This window comes from Xenopus laevis, chromosome 1S, assembly GCF_017654675.1.
Source record: "Xenopus laevis strain J_2021 chromosome 1S, Xenopus_laevis_v10.1, whole genome shotgun sequence".
Taxonomy (NCBI): Eukaryota; Metazoa; Chordata; class Amphibia; order Anura; family Pipidae; genus Xenopus; species Xenopus laevis.
In genome coordinates this window covers 99,066,584-99,086,076 of record NC_054372.1, presented here as the reverse complement: position 1 = coordinate 99,086,076, position 19,493 = coordinate 99,066,584, and the positions used below count along the sequence as shown (strand labels likewise).

The 19,493-nt window shown below is 37.6% G+C and overlaps 1 protein-coding gene across 2 annotated transcripts; it reads right to left on the bottom strand.

Moving 5' to 3' along the window:
- Window positions 1-6,062: 6,062 nt before the first annotated feature.
- On the bottom strand, window positions 6,063-17,444 carry dcaf10.S (DDB1 and CUL4 associated factor 10 S homeolog). Of its 2 annotated transcripts, none has more exons than XM_018239952.2 (7): window positions 17,398-17,444; window positions 12,816-12,929; window positions 11,146-11,343; window positions 10,332-10,534; window positions 7,877-7,981; window positions 7,131-7,276; window positions 6,063-6,800 (listed from the first exon to the last, which is right to left on the bottom strand). In XM_018239952.2, exons 1-7 carry the CDS (start codon window positions 17,427-17,429, stop codon window positions 6,432-6,434), a joined length of 1,167 nt encoding a protein of 388 aa, XP_018095441.1. In that variant the 5' UTR covers window positions 17,430-17,444; the 3' UTR covers window positions 6,063-6,431. The 2 variants fall into 2 exon arrangements, with proteins under 2 accessions (XP_018095441.1, XP_018095439.1); XM_018239950.2 differs by lacking the exon at window positions 17,398-17,444 and adding an exon at window positions 14,584-14,898.
- Window positions 17,445-19,493: the final 2,049 nt, after the last annotated feature.

Here is a 19,493-nt window from a genome sequence, read left to right as displayed (position 1 = left end):
GGGTGTATCCGTCTGATAAATTCATGTAGATCTAATTGTATTCCTTGCCTATTTTATCTGCTCAGAACCTTTAAAGTCCATATAAGAAGATTGGAAAGATTAACTGTGTAATCACCCCTTTTTTATTTATTATGTCTCGGGTTACATGGGTGGTGGGGGATGGACATATACAAGTCCAGTTTTGATCTTCTGTGTTGTGTATGCCGAAATGATCAAGTTAGTTTTTTGACTTTGATTACATTTGGTTGCAATGTGGCTTTCCTCATGTGACCAAGGTTATCCTATGTGACAAACGTGACAGTGGGGTCAAGTATTCCACAGCTTGGTTGTCTGTCTAGTTAAAAGTGATTTTCACAGTCTTCTGTACAACTTAAAGGGGTTGTTCACCTTTAAATTAACGTTTATGACGTAGAGAGTGATATTCTGATACAATTTGCAATTGGTTTTCTTTTTATTATTTGTGGTTTTGCAGTTACTGTACTTAGCTTTTTATTCAGTTGCTCTCCATTTTGCAATTTCAGTAATCTGGTTGCTAGGGTACAAACTACCCTAGCAACCATGCACTGATTTACATAAGACACAGGAATATGAATAGAAAGAAGAGTAATAGAAAGTGGCAATAAGTATGTGTAGCCTTACAGAGCATTTGCTATTTAGATGGGGTCAGTGACCCCCATTTGAAATTCGGAAAGGGTCAGAAGAAGGCAAATAATTCAAAAACTTTAACAAATAAAAAATGAAGACCAATTAAAAAAATGCTTAGAATTAGTAATTCTATAACATACCAAAGGTTAATTTAAAGGTGAACCACCCCTTTAAAGGAGAAGGAAAGCTACCTTTATTGTCAATAGATTAGCCACAACAGTGCAAGCTATAACACTATATTTATTCTACAGAATGTTTTACCATACCTGAGTAAAGCACGCTAGAAGTTCTATCTGGTTGTTTAGGATAACAACTGCCATATTAACTTCCTGTCTGAGTGTCTCCCTGCTGCTCATAGCTCTGGGCTCAGATTACAGCAAGGAGGGGAGGAGGGAGAGAGGAGCCAATTGAGCATGCTCAAGCCCTAGCCCTAGGGGTTTATGCTGAAAACAGTAAGTCTGATATAGAAGCCCATGTACTAGAAGGAAAGAAATACTTTTAACAGAGGGCTCAGAGCAGCATTACTGAGGGTTTATTCTTTCTGATGAAGCTTACTTAATTTTATCCTTTCCTTCTCCTTTAAGGAGAGCGTGACAATATAAAACATTTTTGTGCAGAATAATAAATGATCTTTTGACTAGTAACATAATCACACTTTCCTTTCTGCAGCCACGGCACAAGGTGACCTTTCTGTTATGATGGACATCCTCCAATATCAATGTAACCACAGCAGTAGGCCCTTTTGTGTTGTAATTGGCATCCTTCAATGTCAGTCATAATACAGGAGCAGCCCTGTTCTGTGGTTGCCGAGAGAAAGAATTTCAGCACACACTTGAAAGATAAAAAAAGGGGCGGATAAAATTATTTGATTGTCATATTGGCATGCGCTCTTTATGCTTAGAGAACAGTCACTTTGTGTTCCTGCACTGAAAAAAATATATTATTTATTTAGATGTGTATTATTATTATTATTACAGGGATAGGCAGAATACATTTTTATTAGTTGAAGCCCAATTTCTGACCTTATGAGGAATTGTTATTTCCATGTATGTTTCAGTCAAGGTTTTAGTGTCCACATATAGAAGACACAACATGATACAGCTACTGAGCAAAGATTTATCCAGGGGGAGGGCATCTCTGTGGGAAAAAAATGGTGGTGACACATTGACCTATTATGATTGTCCATTACTGGTAATGGCGAAATTGATTGACACTGATTTGGGAGCAGTGGCTTCTGCCATTTCTGGTTTTCCCTAAAAACTTTCTATTATTGGTTATGGGCAGACCATAACCATGACTGAGTGCCATTAAAGGGGTTTGCATAATTTTCTTTTAGTGGATGCCACAAGGGACCCTCTCAGCCAGTGAAGTCTAAAGGTTAAACTAATAACTGTGTATGGCCACTTTTTCTTCACTCTATGGGGGTCATTTATTAAAGTCTGAATGCCAAAAAATACAGATTTTTAGTGAGAGAAAAAAAAACTTGAACATTTTTTTTAGGACTTCTACCCTGAGGATGGAAAAAGTTAGAATCCGAAAATCGGGCATCTCAGACCTGCCAAGGTTATATATAAATCAAAGGGAGAAGTCCTGAAGATATCCTGATCTGAGCTGGGTTTTGTGCAATAATCCGAAGATTTCATGGTTTTCGGGTAAAAAAAATTGTACGATCCAAATTTTTCATGTTTTTTCCCCGCACAGGAAATTTTTGGAAAAATGTAATAATAAATAAGGGGCAATAACCCGTGCGGATTTGGTCCGAGTATATTTCAGAAATAAATTAGATATTTTTGGATTTTGATAAATAACCCCCTATGTATCACACATAAAATGGAAGAGTTTCAGCTTCAGAACTTCAGAAACAAATCGCAATAGACTTGAACAAAATATTGGTGATTTTTTATTATATTTGGATACTGAACAAATGTAAGATGAGCAGTAAGTAATATGAACAATACTTCAGCTGCAGTGGCAAGTAACAGTTCGGCAGAACAAAAGGTGTGGCGGTAGTTGAACTTTAAGTGGATTGCTATCCGTTAAAACATTGCAATTGCTCTTCTAACTTGTTGCTTGGATAGAACTAGCATAGACTGACCAAATGGAATGCTAGTGTTGTCTTTAGGAAACATATCACACTCCACAAATAATAGAACTATTTGCCTTTCCGGACATACCTCAGTGTTGTCATACAAAGCAAACAAATGCAATGGATTGATTTGAAAACTTAACCCAACTGAAAAGTCATGCCTTTGTATACTTCAGTAGGGCACGTAAGGATAGATGTGATATGATTTTCGCAAGTCCCAGGTAACCAAACATCTATGAGTGCTAATGTCATATAAGGCCGTCCTCTACTTTCTTGTCACCACTTGCAGCTCACCTAAGCTACAAAGCAACTTTTTTACAGTACCTTTAGCTTTGCTCCATCTTGATTCATTGTACTAGATATGTTATACATGCAAGAATGCCATCTTGTGCTTAAAATTGTCTTAAAAATAACACTGCCTAAATATAGATATATATGTAAAAATAAAAAAAAAAAGACCAAGGCACAATATTTCTTTTTAATTTACATAGAAAATATGTAAGTAATGGAGTTTCTTCTTCTCTGTATTGTTTATATGAAACAAGAAACTGCAACATGTTTTTAAATTATATCAAACAACCAAATCTGTAATGTTTTTACTTGATCATTCTCTTCTATATATGAATATTCTGTTGTACTGTAGCATCAGTACTGAAGAGCAGCCATACAAGTGTTTATTTATGGATAGCTAATATGTTCTTGCCAAGTTCACTGTGGTTTGTTTTACTATGTGTGTATTTGTGTTTGCACATAGCATGTAGGCATTTTTGATACTTTTTTTTTTTTTAAGAATATAGTAATAGTCTCGTATAACACCAAAATTATTATTGATGTTAATATCTACTTTCATCACTTGTCAGTTGCAGAAGATAAAGGAATGTATTCAGTGATGTTTGACATGAGCCAAATAAACAGGCCTAATATTGAAACTAGTTTATGCCTTTACTTTACCGTAAAAAAAAATAGGCAGACGAGGGGAGTAAATGTAAAGTGGATTTATCATTTTATTGCACTATTTTGTGAAACCACTTAATTAACCTATATACTATTTAAATTAAAATAATTGGAACATATTTCCAGCACTCATCCTATGTCTTATGTTGAAGACCGTGTATGTTGCCCTTTTAAATAATACTACTCTATTGTGATATTGGTACATTCCCTCTCTTCATTCCAAAAGCTGATTCGTACAACCAGCAACTGTAAAGTGTCCAAAAAGTTCATGTTGCTGTGTGTTCAGCATCCAGAACTCTAAAGAGATCATCACAGGATTGAAGTTAGGGAGAGGTCAAGTCAAAAAAACATGCAATGCCTTTTTAATTTACATATTAGTGTTTGTTCTTGGTAGATAAACCATATATTTCTTACGCTGAGGTTTTTCCTATATTGTTTTGCAATGACCCTTTTATTCATTTTGTGATTCACTGTAATTGTCTCTGTGATTTTGTTGGACAGGACTGTGTGCAATAAAAAGACTGATGATTAGTTGCACTTGTGTTTTTATTTTTCTAATAATGCCTATTGTAGTTTTAATTTCGGATATAGTAGTAGTACAGGTATGGGACCTGTTATCCAGAATGCTCTGGAGCAGGGGGTTTTACAAATAATGGATCTTTCCATAGTTTGGATCGTCAGAAAATCTAGACATTTTCTACTAGAAAATCATGTAAACATTAAATAAACCCAATAGGCTGGCTTTGCTTCCAAAAAAGGATTAATTATATCTTAGTTTGGATCAAGTACAAGGTACTGTTTTATTATTACAGAGAAAACAGAAATCATTTTTAAAAATCTTGATTATTCTAGTTTATGGGAGACAGGCTTTCTGTAATTCTGAGCTTTCTGGATAATGGGTTTCCAGATAACAGATCCCATACTTGTATATGGATACATAATGTTTAAAGGGAAACAAACTGCAAAGAAAGATTTCACAGTTTAACTAGTATTCAAGTTTTTGTACCATATCCGGTGTGCACCAGTCCTATCCTTGCACTTTTCTTGGCCTGTCTTGCTGCTTTTCTGGCGACATCCTATACATACATGTATCAGCACTTGCATATGTGCACTGGATAGCTACACCCTGATCTGCTAGGAAAGAAGTGGGGGTAGATCATCTGGCATGCAGAAGGCAACTAGTAAGTATTGAAGGTATTTAAAAATAATTTAAAGGGTTAGATGGTTTGCATGCACCAACATATTTATACAACTGAGCAGCAGTATAACAACATTGCATGCCCATTAGTTTCTGTGTGGGACACCAATGATTAGTTTAGATCAGGGATCCCCAACCTTTTGAACCCGTGAGCAACATTCAGAAGTAAAAGGAGTTGGGGAGCAACATAAGCGTGAAAAATGTTTTTGGGCTGCCAAATAAGTGATGTGATTGGCCATTTGGTAGCCCCTATATGGATTGTCAACCTACATTGAGGCTCTGTTTGGCAGTACATCTATTTTTTTTATACAACTAAAACTTGCCTCCAAGCTTGGAATTCAAAAATAAGCTCCTGCTTTGAGGCCACTGGGAGCAACATCCAAGGGGTTGGAGAGCAATATGTTGCTCACGAGCTACTGGTTGGGGATCACTGGTTTAGATGGTCCCCACTTTGAAATGATTGGCCAAAACACAAGGTAACTGAATCATTTATGCTGAAAATGACAGTGTTTAAAAGATATTACATTGCTATAAGGATAGAGGGTTTACAACAAACTGCAGGTAGTCAGTGTCGGATCAAACAATCAGTCATTAGAATGCAATATTTAGGCGGTCTCAGAAAGTCAGAGTTTTAGTAGTTTATGAATTTGGTTTATTAATGTACTCCGTGGTTTCCCGCGGGACGTATACAAATGTATATTTAATTTTTGGGCAAATCGTTTTTATAATAAGTTCTGTAGCAATGTTTTTAAAATTAGAGTTGAAAACAGGTGGCAGTGGAAAAATTGACTGGACTGAACAGAGTCCTAACCTCTCCCCAGCTGAACAGTGAGATGAACTAGAACACCGATTGTGAGCAAGGCCAACCTCACTAACATCTACTTTAACACCTTCAAAGAAGACCAGAGACTATTATAGAAGTTAACTTCATATCATCATCCCTGGCTTGGTAATGAGATGTTGGGACAGTCTAGATACTTTTGGGAATAAATAATTAGCCAAAATTGTCCAGTAACAGCTTCCCTGGGTACTTACCTACCACAGGAATGACTGTTTTAAATACAGTAGCACCCTAAAAGACTGTCAATTCAGGTAAAGTGAAAACATCTTGCTCCAAGGAATAAATACTTTAATTAATTGCCCTCTAACATGTAGAGGGTTGAAAAAAAGCACATTACACACAAAGTACTGACTTTATTTCAAATGTAACTTTTTTCAGCAGGAAAACAATCATAATATCCAATCAGTGAATAAAATGACATTAAGAAAAATGTCTTAGTGTTTTTACAGGCAATACTGCATGAATATGTACGAGGGCCTGGAATATATTGAATACAGATCTATAAAAACGGAAAAGGGGCAAGAAAGTGCACCAGACCTGCGCAGTTACAATTTTTTAGAGCTTGCAGTTCTCTGACTGGTCATCAAACTTATTAAAAATTGAGATTTAAGATGTCCAAGATATTATATCCAGACTTGAAAAAAATCCTTAAATAAACACAAGTATCTCAATCAATTTGATTCCCGCTCTGAAGATGTGATTCTCACCTAAAACTTCGGCTGATATAAGGAAACTCTGCCACTAAGGCACCCGGATGCTACCTGGCAGTGTGTGGGAGAGAACTTTGTTGTTAAGACAACATCTTTGTGAGAGTACAGTGAGCCGATTTCTTGCAAAGTCCCTGCTTCTTTTGGTAAGCAGTCTACAAGTTCTTTGCACTGGGAGTCAAAGCCCAGGAGACGGATCCCATATCCGTGTGGTGATGCAATCATACGACCATCAGGGCTGAAACACAACTCTTTGATGTAACCCCGACCTACATTGGCTTCTTCAATGTAGTGAGTTAGTCGCAAAGAACACCTAGGAGAAACTTGGTGGACAGGAGCTCCTTCCTGGAATTCATATACACAGGTCCACTGTGTAGGAAAGGAAAAGCAACAAGAATAAACTATACTTTCAACCTTCCATTGGCATACTGCTGGATAAGTAGCACATTTTTCAGTACAGTAAGCAAAATACATAATATAGGAAATGTTAAACAGGTGGTGTCACATGCATTAAAAGCACTCAGTCCTGGGGCTTTCAGATAGATACGACTGTCCTAAGGCAGATACCATAGTAATGCACTATAAAACATGAAATTCTCTCATGCTTAACTCACATCACATTTTACATTTATCTGATATAGTTACTAAAATGTATACACTAGTGCTCCTTTAATTAGTAGTGCATGGAATAGCCCCTACCTCTTGATCATCAGTGTTGCTCGAACACCGAAGAAGCGTGGCCCATCCTTTGGGATGAAGTTGGAGAGATGTTATACAATTTCCACGGTCCCTCTCCCCAGGAACTTCTGGGGTTAAAACTTCAAGGCTGTTACGAGGGGAAGCACCTGTAACAAAACCATACCAAATATTGGCACTCATTCTCAGATTATTTCATGATACTGCACCAATTGATAACATAAAAAAAAAAATAGAAATAAAAAATAGAAAATATAAATTCCATAAAAAGTAAATTGGGTAGTAAACCATTTGCACAGATGTTAGTCTAATCCCCCTTAACCGGTTATTTCCTTTAAACAGGTGAGCAGCAAATACGACTTGCTGCCACTATGAGTGACTAGCCCTGTACAAAACATTGCTCTTTTTATTCCATGTCCCTGGAGGATCATGGTTCAAGTGAAACAGCCATAAAACAGAACAGTTGTGCTAGGTTTAGCCACAATTTTAGACCCATGATAAATGCCAGATTTCATACTGCCTCCTCTTATTGTGTTGAACGGAAGACAGTACCAGCTATAGTTTTTTTCTGACAACCTGCAAATGCAAATTAAAGCCATGCAAAAGACCACTACCATACATTCGAGATCACATACATTGGAGGTGCTAATCTAGCGCTGTGTATGGAGAATGTGTCTTTGCACAGATATGTTAAAGTATTAGAATATCAAATTTGCTGTGCACGAATTTATATTCCAATTTTCATGTACCTTCTCTCTGTGAAGAACGTGACATGTGCTTTTCAAACAAAGGCCCCAAATCACGGTTACGGCAAGGGGAGCCAGACGGCCTTGTCTCAGAAGTTGAAGTCACGTCTGTAGAAGATAGAAATAGTCATTAACAACTAAATCTGTAAATTGGCAATTCAACCTGTAAATTGGCAATTCAACCCAAATCAGGCACTTTATAAAACACTGTTTTACTAACAAGTTAAAGAAGACCTGAATATGAGCCTGCTTGAAAAAAAAAAAAAAAGTGAATACCTTAAATAAGTCAGAGCAGATACTGTTCAATGGGTAAACTGTAATGTAGAGAATTAATTTGCAACTGGTCTTCATATTTTTATGTTTTTGGAACATTTTTTATGACTTTTTGTTATGCAACTCTGTTTTGCAGTTTGGCATTTCAGAAGGTGCTAGGGTCATATTTGCCTGAGCCAACAGGCAGTGGTGTGTTTGAGAGACTGAATGATAGGAGAGAGCCTGAATAGAAAAATAAGTAACAAAAAGTAACACCAATAAAATTGTAACCTCAAAGAGCAAGGGGTTTTTGGCTGCTGGGGTCCCCATTTGAAATGTGAAAGAGACAGAATTAGGCAAATACGTGATCAACTATAGGAAAGGAAAAAATAAAGGGTAATTAAAAGGTTGCTAAAAAAAAAATAAAAAAAAAAATGCATGCTCTATTAGTGCATCAGGCCTGGATATACCAGTTCACACAACAGCATTTATGAGGCACACCTGGCTAACAGGAATTACTGAAGGATCTGCTTTTCATATGTATTGCCTGTATATTTTATTTTTTATGTACAGTGCTTGTACTGTACATAATATATGCGTTCCTGTATGTTGCATATCTTGAAACCGGATATTCCTCTGTGTTTTAAAAGATCCTATTCCCTCCCTAAACACTTACAAATCTACACATACATACAGATATTCAATATACCGTAACCATTTACACGTCAAATTATTCTTGCATTAACCTTTATTAAATTTCAAGCCCTAATCTTTAGCCTGTTTGCGCCCTTCCTCATCATTTCGATTATCATGTTTATTTAGGTTCCCTGCCACACACTACATTTCTTTCATGAATGTATGGGTAATATTGTTCATAAAGTCATAATGTATGTGTCTGTTGCTCTGTTTTTTTGTCCTAGATTTCAACTCCACAATAGTTGTTTCAGTGCAGTAGTGCTATAGTGAACCAATTTTTGTACAACAATAGTTTTCCACTTCCACTTTAATCGTATGTGTGCCAAGCTATTCTACCTTTGACACATATACACATTTGCTTAGGATATATTGAGCAGTTTTTAACCATTAATGCCTCTGAAACAACAGTTTTCCTGCTAAGATTTCAAGACGTGACATGAAATATTTAGATAACATTTCCCTCATTAAACAGCCTCAAGTGCAATTGTTGTACTTACTGATGCCATTCATTAAAAGTATTTGCATCTATAAGCCACTCCTCGTACTGAATGTTTTGTGCCAAGCAGCAATGTACCCCCACCAGTCTGTTAAAGGAGAACTAAAGCTTAACTAAAGAAGTAAGCTAGATTCACTGCACATGCTCTGTGCTGCTGCCACTTACTGAGCTTAGGAACCAACTCACAATATAGAGTACATATAGAATATAAATGTCACAATATAAGGCGGGTTAGTAACTAATACAGATAATTACTACATGGCAGCACAGAAACCAGTGCAACTAGCATCAGAATGTAACAATCAGCCCTGTAGCATAAGCTATTACAGGCCAACCTCATTTTCTGCTTGATAATTTGCAACGGCCCCTAAGCTTAGCTTCTCAAAAGCTGCTCAGAGCCCACTGAGCATGCAAGTGTTGCTTTCCAAGATGGTGATCCCCTGCGACAAGTTTGAAGTCCTGGATCATTGCTGCTATTGAGATGCTGAAACTTTAGGCTGGTGCAATAAGTTCAGTATTTAAAATATGGGATTTTAAAGGTTTAGTTATCCTTTTAGATAAATTGTGCACCTATTGAAATAAGGGACCCCTGCAGCCTCATGAACTCACCAAATAGGATAGGTGGCCCAGGTGCTCCTGCCCCAGGCCCTCAGCTCAAGGGAGTGTGCCTGACGCGTTTCGTGTCTAAGACACTTAGTCATAGCCTATGACCAAGTGTTTTAGACACAAAACGAGTCAGGTATGAGTGTTTCATACAAATAAAATTTTAGGCTATGACTGACTAAGTCTGACATGTCTTAGACACGAAACGCGTCAGGCACACTCCCTTGAGCTGAGGGCCTGGGGCAGGAGCACCTGGGCCACCTATCCTATTTTGTTCATCAACTTGTGAGGTTTGATGTTTATATGTATGTGTTTGTTTTGCACCCACCCCACACGAACATATAGAACATACATACACAAAAAATAATAATTCTTCTTTAATTCTGTGTAATTAAAAAAATACATTGGTACCTGAAGTAGAAGCTGTCCTTCTTGCTCTTAAGATGGGGTAGCTACCCACCTCCAAGGATTTTGTTAGATCTAATTCATGTAATATGAGTAAATAGCCAGAAGAAGTAGAAATCAACATTTTTGAAGAGTCAGGAGTTAGCCTCATTCGCATGAGGAAACGAGTATGAAAAAACTTCTTGTGTGGACACCCTTCTTCTGTACACCTTAAAAAAAAAAACAAGCAAAAAGGTCATCAATGTTTATTTCAGAATATGGAGATTTTATTTCAATATGCTCAGGGAATAATCATAACATTATCTGTAAGAATGCATTACTGTATAAAACTTAATGTTTACAAATCTTGTGCATACATAATTTGACTAATTAAATATCTACTAATTATGTTTCATGCTAATTCCTGTGTTTTTGCCAAATATTCAAGATAAAGAGAAGTGTTGTTTTTAGGATTGCTACAACTCCTGGCATCCACCAAAAGTCTTCAATGATCTGAGGAGGATAAGAAATGTAGTTCAACAAAAACCAAGAGGGTTACATGATGGAATCATTAAATTACATTCTGTTACTGAATGGAGAACCATTTCAGGTGAGGAAGGGGGTACAATGTTGTGTACTTCTGGCATAATAAAAAGTTGGGAGCTGGTCCCCTCTGGATTGGCTTTGTATGGCAGTGCCTATTTTTTTCAACATTATCTCGAGCAATGAATGTGAAAACTGGAGCTATCTACCTTTCACACAGCATTTTAAACAGTTTTTTTAGTGTTCATTTTTTATAAAATCATGATACATTGGCCCCTTCCTTTTGCTTTAGAAGTACCTGTTTGTATCCCAGATTATTACATTTCCATCAAATCCAGAAGTCACCAGCAGCCTTGTATTAGTGTCATACTCAATATTTTTCACCCAACTTGTATGACCGTGAAGAGTGCACACCTTGGAGTTTAACTTTCTTAGATCCCAAAGTGCTATTGTAGTGTCATCAGAGCAGGTAGCAAACATTCGGTTGTCAAGAAATCTGTACAGAAATCAAAGCAAGGTTAAAAGAAAAGGTTGTGGTAAATGTCTGTTTGGATGCAATGGGCTACTAGACAGGTAACCATGCTACTACATAGCCACCGATGTCTTAGACAAAAAAAAAATAAAAACCAAAAATTTCTATTGTTTAGCAGCAGTTGCCAAAAAGATCAATACTGAACACACTGATTTGCTAGCCAATATACCAAACTATTTTTACAGTAATAAAAAGGCTGAAAAACATGACCTCTAGAGTGAAGTTCCCTTGACATTTTTAAATATAGAGCCCCCAACACTGCTTGGCATTGTGACTTGAACAAAAATTTTCTTAGCGACAAAAATTAACTGTACCTCTTTTTAAAATTAAACGAGAAGATAGCTAAAAAAAATTTCAAGAAACTAATTGAATTGGCCTTCATGAGTTCATAATGCAGAGTACTGCATAACTTTATTACTGCCACAATAAAGAATCCTTTACAACAATAAACTTAGCAAGATATTGTCTTGTGTGAGCCAGAAGTGCATGCTACCATCACCTTTGTACTTCCTGATCTGGCTTAAAAAAATATCCAAAATTTTCTTGTGCTATTTTATCTACTAACAGTTTTTACATAATAGTGCAGTTAAATGCATCTAATATAAGTAATTGAAAAACCAAAAAACAACTGGACTTTCTGAGTGATTATTGAAGACGTTTCACTACTAATCCGAGCAGTTTATTCAGTTTAACTGCTCGGATGAGTAGTGAAACATCTTCAATAATTACTCAGCAAGTCCAGTTGTTTCTTTGTTTTTGAATTACTTATATTAGGAATACCATGACCTGGATAAATGAAAATCTTCATAGTCGTGCAGTTAAATGTATTTCTCCTGTTTTTGAATGTTAGAAGATGGTCTTGTGACACATTGTTTTTATTGGTAATTATCCAGAAAATTTACTGTACGAAACATATTTTTACTAAATAATAATTTTTACCATAGTGCCTTTCCTGTAATTAATGCCAGCTTGTTCAGGCTATATTCATTACAGAGATCCTCAATTCCCAACTAAATTAGTAGACGTCTGCAGCTCTCTATCTCTACAATGTCCTTCTACAGGGGCACTGCACCAATGAGGCCACTTGAAAAAAATCACGCAGATTACCAGAAGAGGGGAAAAAAGATGCTCCTGGTAACTTTAAGAGCCAAATTTCCGGTTATCAAACTGGAAAATTTACTCTTCAAGTGCAGAGAGAGCAACTTTGAACTCTCTGCACTACCGATATGGACCCCCAGAAGGGATAGCACAGAAGAAAAGGGGCAACAATATGGAAGTCGCCTCAAGGTAGCAGGGGGATGCGAATCACCTGTCCTTCCGTGTAAATAAATGTTTACTGCATACGGCACAGAGACGTTCACAAAGTCATGGAGAAATTAAATATGTTTGTCTTTAGTTTGCAAATATAGCCTTGGTTAACAATATAAAATACATACCGGATATTATTTACACAATCTTCATGTGCCTCTGAAAGAGTTTTGATGTGTTTTGAAGATAGAGGATCAAAAAGCAAGACTTCTGTTTGTTCACATGCAACTGTTAATACTGACCTGATAGAAAAAAGCAACAGAAAATTAAGACAGAAATTTGTAAGTCTGGCACAATGAAAAAATATATATTTTACTGCATTTATTTACCATAAAAAGAGAAAACTGTTGGAACTGATCTCATCTGCGATTTATACTGACCCCTTGAGAGTTAAGGTGGCCATAGACACACAGATCCTATCGTACGATTGTCTTGCCGACATCTTTCGTCCGGCGGAGATCGGACGGAGCCCATGGCACATCGTAATCGGATCGTTCGGCCATACGGCTGAACAATCAGGTTACCCCCGATATAACCATGCTTGTTAATGGCATATCGGGGAAAGATCCGCTCATTTGGCAATGTTGCCAAACAAGCAGATCTTTGCATCTATGGCCACTTTAGTTTGAACCACAGGATTGTGGTATGGGTAAATGGAAACTCAGGTTCACAAATAGCTCCCATTACTATATGGAGGTACATCATGAAACTAGGGATCCCCCGAATCCAGGATTCGGTTTGGGATTAGGTCTTTTTCTGCAGGATTAGTATTCGACCGAATCCTTCTGCCCGGCCGAACCAAATCCGCATATGCAAATTAGGGGCGGGGAGGGAAATGCATGACTTTTTGTCAGAAAACAAGGAAGTAAAAATTTGCATATACATATAATTAGGGTTCGGATTCGGTTCGGGAATCAGCCGAATCTTTCACAAAGGATTCGGGGGTTCGGCCGAATCCAAAATAGTGGATTCGGTGCATCCCTACATGAAACTTAAAAGCGACAGTGGGCACATCTTTCCAAAATGACAATCAATTGGTTTTGCAATCAAGCCAGTCAGTTAAAAACGAAAAAAAATAGGAAGCGGACTGCACACTCAGTTTACAAAAATAAAAAATATTTATTAAGTCAAAGAAAAAGGGGGTTACAAAAATTATTGGTGAGCCCAACACGTTTCGACCATAGTTGTCTTCCTCAGGGGCACAAATAATCAAAAAAGAAAAAGGCAGGATTATTGATTATTTTTGCCCCTGAGGAAGACCACTATGGTCGAAAAACAATTTTTTTTTTTTTTAATAAACATTTTTTATTTTTGTAAACCGAGTGTGCAATCCGCTTGCTGTTTTTTTGCAGGTTAGTTTTGAAGACCCACATGGCAAGCCCCCCATGGATTAGCACCTCGTAATCTATTTTAAGGGGTGTGCACTTTCTTACTTTACTTTTTAGTCAGCTGAAAAACTGACTGATATATGTTGAAAGGTATCAACATATTATTTGGTATTGTAAACGGGAGAAACAGATATTATTTTAAGATTTTTATCAGCAGAAATACAACGCATCATACTGGACCAAAGTGCTAATAAAAGCAGGTCATTTATATCCTTAAACTAGGTGTTTGCTTCAAACTAGAATGAATAGAGTGGGTAGAATTAAGATGAATTACACTGTTTCCAATCTACTTCTATAGGAAACATATCTTGAATGTTTAGATGGACTTGTCATGGCACTTTTTGATGCAGTTGTGAAGGCAGTTTAAATATCCAAGTGTATAGTATTTGATTTACTTTAACCCGTGTATTCATTGTGTACCCTTCTTATATGAACTCATTACACGCACTGCACAGTGGGCTGGATTTCATTTCACCTATTCTGGCCAATAACTGCGCCTGACACTTACCCATCTGGTGAATATTCCAGATTAAATACAGCCCCGTGGGTCCTAGTGCTCAGGTTGACAGAGTCAGCGGGGTGGATTGAGCTGTACAAGCTCGTCATTGTCCTAAAATTGTCACGAGCAGGATCCACGTTAAGGCCTCTCCCCAAGCACCTGTCCTTAAGCCACCAGAAGATGCTCCCCGCGGTGCTTGCCCCATTGCCTTGTACTGTAGTTCCATCATTGGTGCCACCCTCCATACTGGGAGGGTAGCTGCTAGTTCCCAGTTAATAAGAGGCCGTGTGTGACGTCACGAACACGTGAACGTCTCGGGGAACGTCTCCGTCATGTGACATTCGCCGCGTATTCGGCGTCTTCTTCAAATGGTAGTTAGGGGATTGCTTGGAGAAGAACGCTGCCACAGTGCTCCATTGGGTTGCGCTGGGTAGCATTAGCTTCTTTTTTAGGGGGCAGGGTTTTATTCATTCCTTCCTTTAGTGGAATACGAGGGCACTAGTTTTTGGTGTGTGAGATAATTTTGGCGTAGGTTTTTGTGTGCATAGAAATTAATCTTTCTTGGTGCTGTTTTGCTAATGTGCTTTTTTTTTTACTCAGAATTTTGAGGGGAGATTGGGTCCTATAGGGGTATAAGTATGTAAATACACATATTTACACACTTTAGAGCTGTACACTCGTGTATACGGAAACACACACTTTTTTTTTCTCCTCTAAAAACTATTGATTTCACCATGTGGCTATTGGATCAAGTATTCTGACAGCTGGCGGATTAGTTATTTTGTTATTTCATTGATTTGCCTAATTGGATTTGATTTTGGTGGGTTTTTTTTATTTATTGCGGTTTGATGCTTGCATTGTTGTTCCTTACTTTTGTAGTTTGGAATAGGAAGACAATCACCCATTTTGGATTTGTCGGAATATGTACTTAACAAAAATATATGGTTTTTTGGGGGGGTCTTTGTACTGTTAGGGGGCTTGCGGCACATAATATGCAGTCAGGGGGCTTTGTTTAGAGAAGGCAAACTGGCAGCCTAAAAGAAATCATATCCACTATTTTAATTTGCAGTCCGTACATGTCACCTACTTTGGTATATCTATGCATATTGGGCATCAAACTACAGTATTCAGTAGATCCTTGTTTGGAGTTCATATTTAGGGCATTTTACCATTGTAAGAAAGAGGATGAGATAAATGCGGCAAATTACAATATTTTTAGGTGATTTTCAGAAATGTCATAAAGACTGCTGCCTTAAGCGTAGTTTTGCAGCTGGGTAGTTTGGAGTAGAAAGACATTCTTACCCATTTTGGATTCTTCAGAATGTCTGCTTTATTTACCAGTAGGTCCTTCCAGCTGATACAAGGTCACCCATTCAGATTAGAAGAAAAGAGGTTGTGTCTAAATATTTGGAAGGGGTTTCTTTATAGTGAGAGCTGTGAAGATGTGGAATTCTCTCCCTGAATCAGTTTACTGGCTGATACATTAGATAGCTTTAAGAAGGGGTTGGATAGCTTTTTAGCAAGGGAGGGAAAACAGAGTTATGTAAGATAGCGCCTAGTACGAGTTGATCGTGGGACTGGGCCAATTGCATCTTGGAGTCAGGAAACATATTTTCCTTTTCTGAGACAAATTGGGGAGGCTTCAAATGGGTTATGGACAAGTTATATATTCACTTAAAAGGTTGAACATGATGGATGTGTGTCTTGTTGCAACCCAACTTACTATGTTACCTTCCAAAAATATGTTTTTCAGGCAAATCTACATACTTTGGGTATAAAACTGTTCAGTGGACCCCATGTGTTCATATTTAGAGTGTTTTATCTTGGTATCTAATGATTTGTAGAAGAAAATATTCTGCAAAGTGGAAGTTTTGAGATAATTTTCAGAAAGGTTTGCGGCTTGGTACTTTCGAGTAGAAAGACATGCGTACCCAATTTTGATTAGGGGGAATGTGTACTTTTCTAAAGTTCCCTATTAGGATTTGCAAAAGATAATTGCCTGGGAACACACCAGTATGTCTCATCTTTCTTGCTTCAAGTGGAAAGCTGCCCCGGAACTAAGTAGTCCAGAAGGAAAAGGAAAATAAAATGAAAGAAAAACTAGGAATCATAATATTAAAGAAGGAATAATACGTCATAGACTGATGGTATACATAAATGCATCATATATTCAAAAATAGCATGACAGTTCCCATTCGTGGTTCATGCCCCCATACTTCGCTATAGTCTTAAGGTGGTAAATCCAATATACTATCAGTTCCCCATCAGGTCAACCCAGCTGCTGGTTGGCTTGTACACTACAGTGCTGAGTGCTGTTGGCTCCCCTGCACAGCCAGAGAATTCAGTGGGCAGGACTGGTAGGATTTTGGGGGAATCTTTCAGTAAAAACAAACATTTTTAAAGGGGTTGTTCACCTTTCTTCAATGCTACCCAAAAAACAAAAGATTAGTTCCCTATTTTCCACAATAATTGTATACCTATTTTGCCAACTGTACAGTTTAAAACTCCCCAAAAAGCTGCAGTTCTCACATAGGCTTAGGAAAAAGTTTTCAAGGGGGCAGAGCGACTATCCTGCAGTGTGAGTCATGTGGGAACATCAGAGACTAAGATTTTCCCTTACTAGTTTTTGATTGCCTATACATCTGTAGTTTCTGATTGAGTATAATAGAACACTTTACCCTGCCTAGTGCAGATATGGTTATGTAAGAGTTCATTTGTGCTGTGCACATTACCCTATCGAGCATAACAGAAGACATTGACTATGAAGATTTTCAATCATCCAGGTATATCAAATATAAATAATTCTAAAACAACGGGACTTACTGAGTATTCATTGAAGACGTTTCATTACTCATCTGAGCAGCTTCTTCAGTTCAACTGACTGGTGTGGGAAATCCTCGGCATATAAATGCTTCCACATTCCACTAATCCAATCACAATGGCACTTTGTCACTTTTAAGAGAGGTGACGTCTGAAACTCACAGGGGTGTTGATTCTGTGTAGTTACTGTGATAGGATTATCAATGTGTAATGCAACTCCTAGAACAGAGGCAGGGGCCTTCAACAGCACCAGTCTGCTACATACAATCCTGTTCTAACATCTGTACCCCGGCTGTTTCAGAACATTTCACACATCCATTCATGTAACTCTGTTCCGGAGTCTGGAACCAATTAGCTGAAGGAAGACCGCAAACCAGCGGAAATGATAATCAGGCAGAGTCAAACCAGTAAGGCAGACGCTCCAAGAGCAGTACAGTTAGGGAAAATCCAATAAGCGTAGTCCGTAACAGGCAGGGTTAAAACCAGAGTAGCAGGAGGTACCAAGCGTCTCACACTTGACAAAGAGCCTTACAGGGCTCAAAACATGCTGTGTTGGCAATAAACACAGATGTTTGAACAGTTAAATCTGCAGTACTGCCCTTTCTTGTGAACTTCACTTTATTTAAGGTACCAGGCATCGTAACAATTCAGGGAAGTTCAAGAGCATAGTCGGGAGGCAAATCCGAAGTCTGTATTCAGAGAACAAAAGGTCAAAGATCAGGAAATGTAATGAAATAATTAAAGAGACATGGGCATTTTAAAATTGAAGTTTAGTCTTAATTTCCACCCATGCAAGGAAAATAATTACCCTCTGGACAAACAGGACAGGTCAGAAGGAGATAGTCTGCGGAACCACAGTAAAGGCAGAGATTAAGGCGACGTCTCCTCTGCTGCTCTTCAGGAGACAAGCCCAGGCGAATTAACCCCAACTGCATAGGTTCTGTCTCAGAGGAAATGGAAACAGGTGGCAGTGCGGAGACTTGTGGAGAAAGTCTTTCTTCACACCTTTCCCTGAGTCGCCAGTCAATCTGAATAGAGAGCTGGATTAAATCTTCGAGATTACCAGGAACTCCCAACCTGGCTAACTCAAACTAATTTAAACTGTGCAGAAAGCCCAAACCCGTACTGATGTCTTAAGGTTGACTCATTCCAAGTAGTTCCACTAGACGGGACTGTCTTCCGATATCCTCCTTGGAGGTCTTGAACGGCTTTTGTAAGGGCAGCAATTTGTTGTAATAAAGTCTCTAAAAAATTGTAAAAACAATTGCAGTGTTGCAAACGTTTTAGTTCCTCAGTAAAGACAGGTCTGTTAATCAGCTACCTTGTCTTAAGGTTCCTATACAGGGGTTGATATAAACTGCCAACAGATTAAGTCAGCATCTTATTGGGCATTGTATGGGGCCCTCCATTGGGCTTCCCCGATCGATATCTGGCTGAAAGATAAGATGATGTTTCAACAGTCTGAGCCATCAAGAAGGAGAATAGAAAGGGACAAATACTGCTTTCAATAGTGGCCATATATATATACAATATAAATACAAATAACTTAAAAAACAATAAAATTGTAATGAACATTTATTGTAAAGTTGCTTAGTATTAATGTATGTTTTATTTCAATAGGAAAATGTAATTGTGTTGACACTCCCTGTAATATACTATAACGTGTTTTTTTAATATATAAATATTGCATTTCGTTTTATTCTAGTCTTTGTTTTGGCCACTAGATGACAACAGTATTCCACGTTTTAACAGAATTCACACAGCAATACTGATTTTATAGTTATCTGTAAGAGAATACCTGTGACATCTTATTAAGAAAGCATTTCCATTCTCACAGTTTGAGGAATACTGTAACTATTGTTCAAGAGTACTACTAGGTTGGCAGGCAACTTAAATCTGGTGCAAGTGGCAGCAAAAAAAAAAGAATAATAGTACTTTTTAAAGGGCATGTAAAGGCAAAAAAATTAAATCCCATTTTTACTTTCTTTAATGAAAAAGAAACCTATCTCCAATATACTTTAATTAAAAAATGTGTACTGTTTTGATAAGAAACCTGACTGTATGCAGTGATATTCTCCCTTTGTTTACTGCTGTGGATA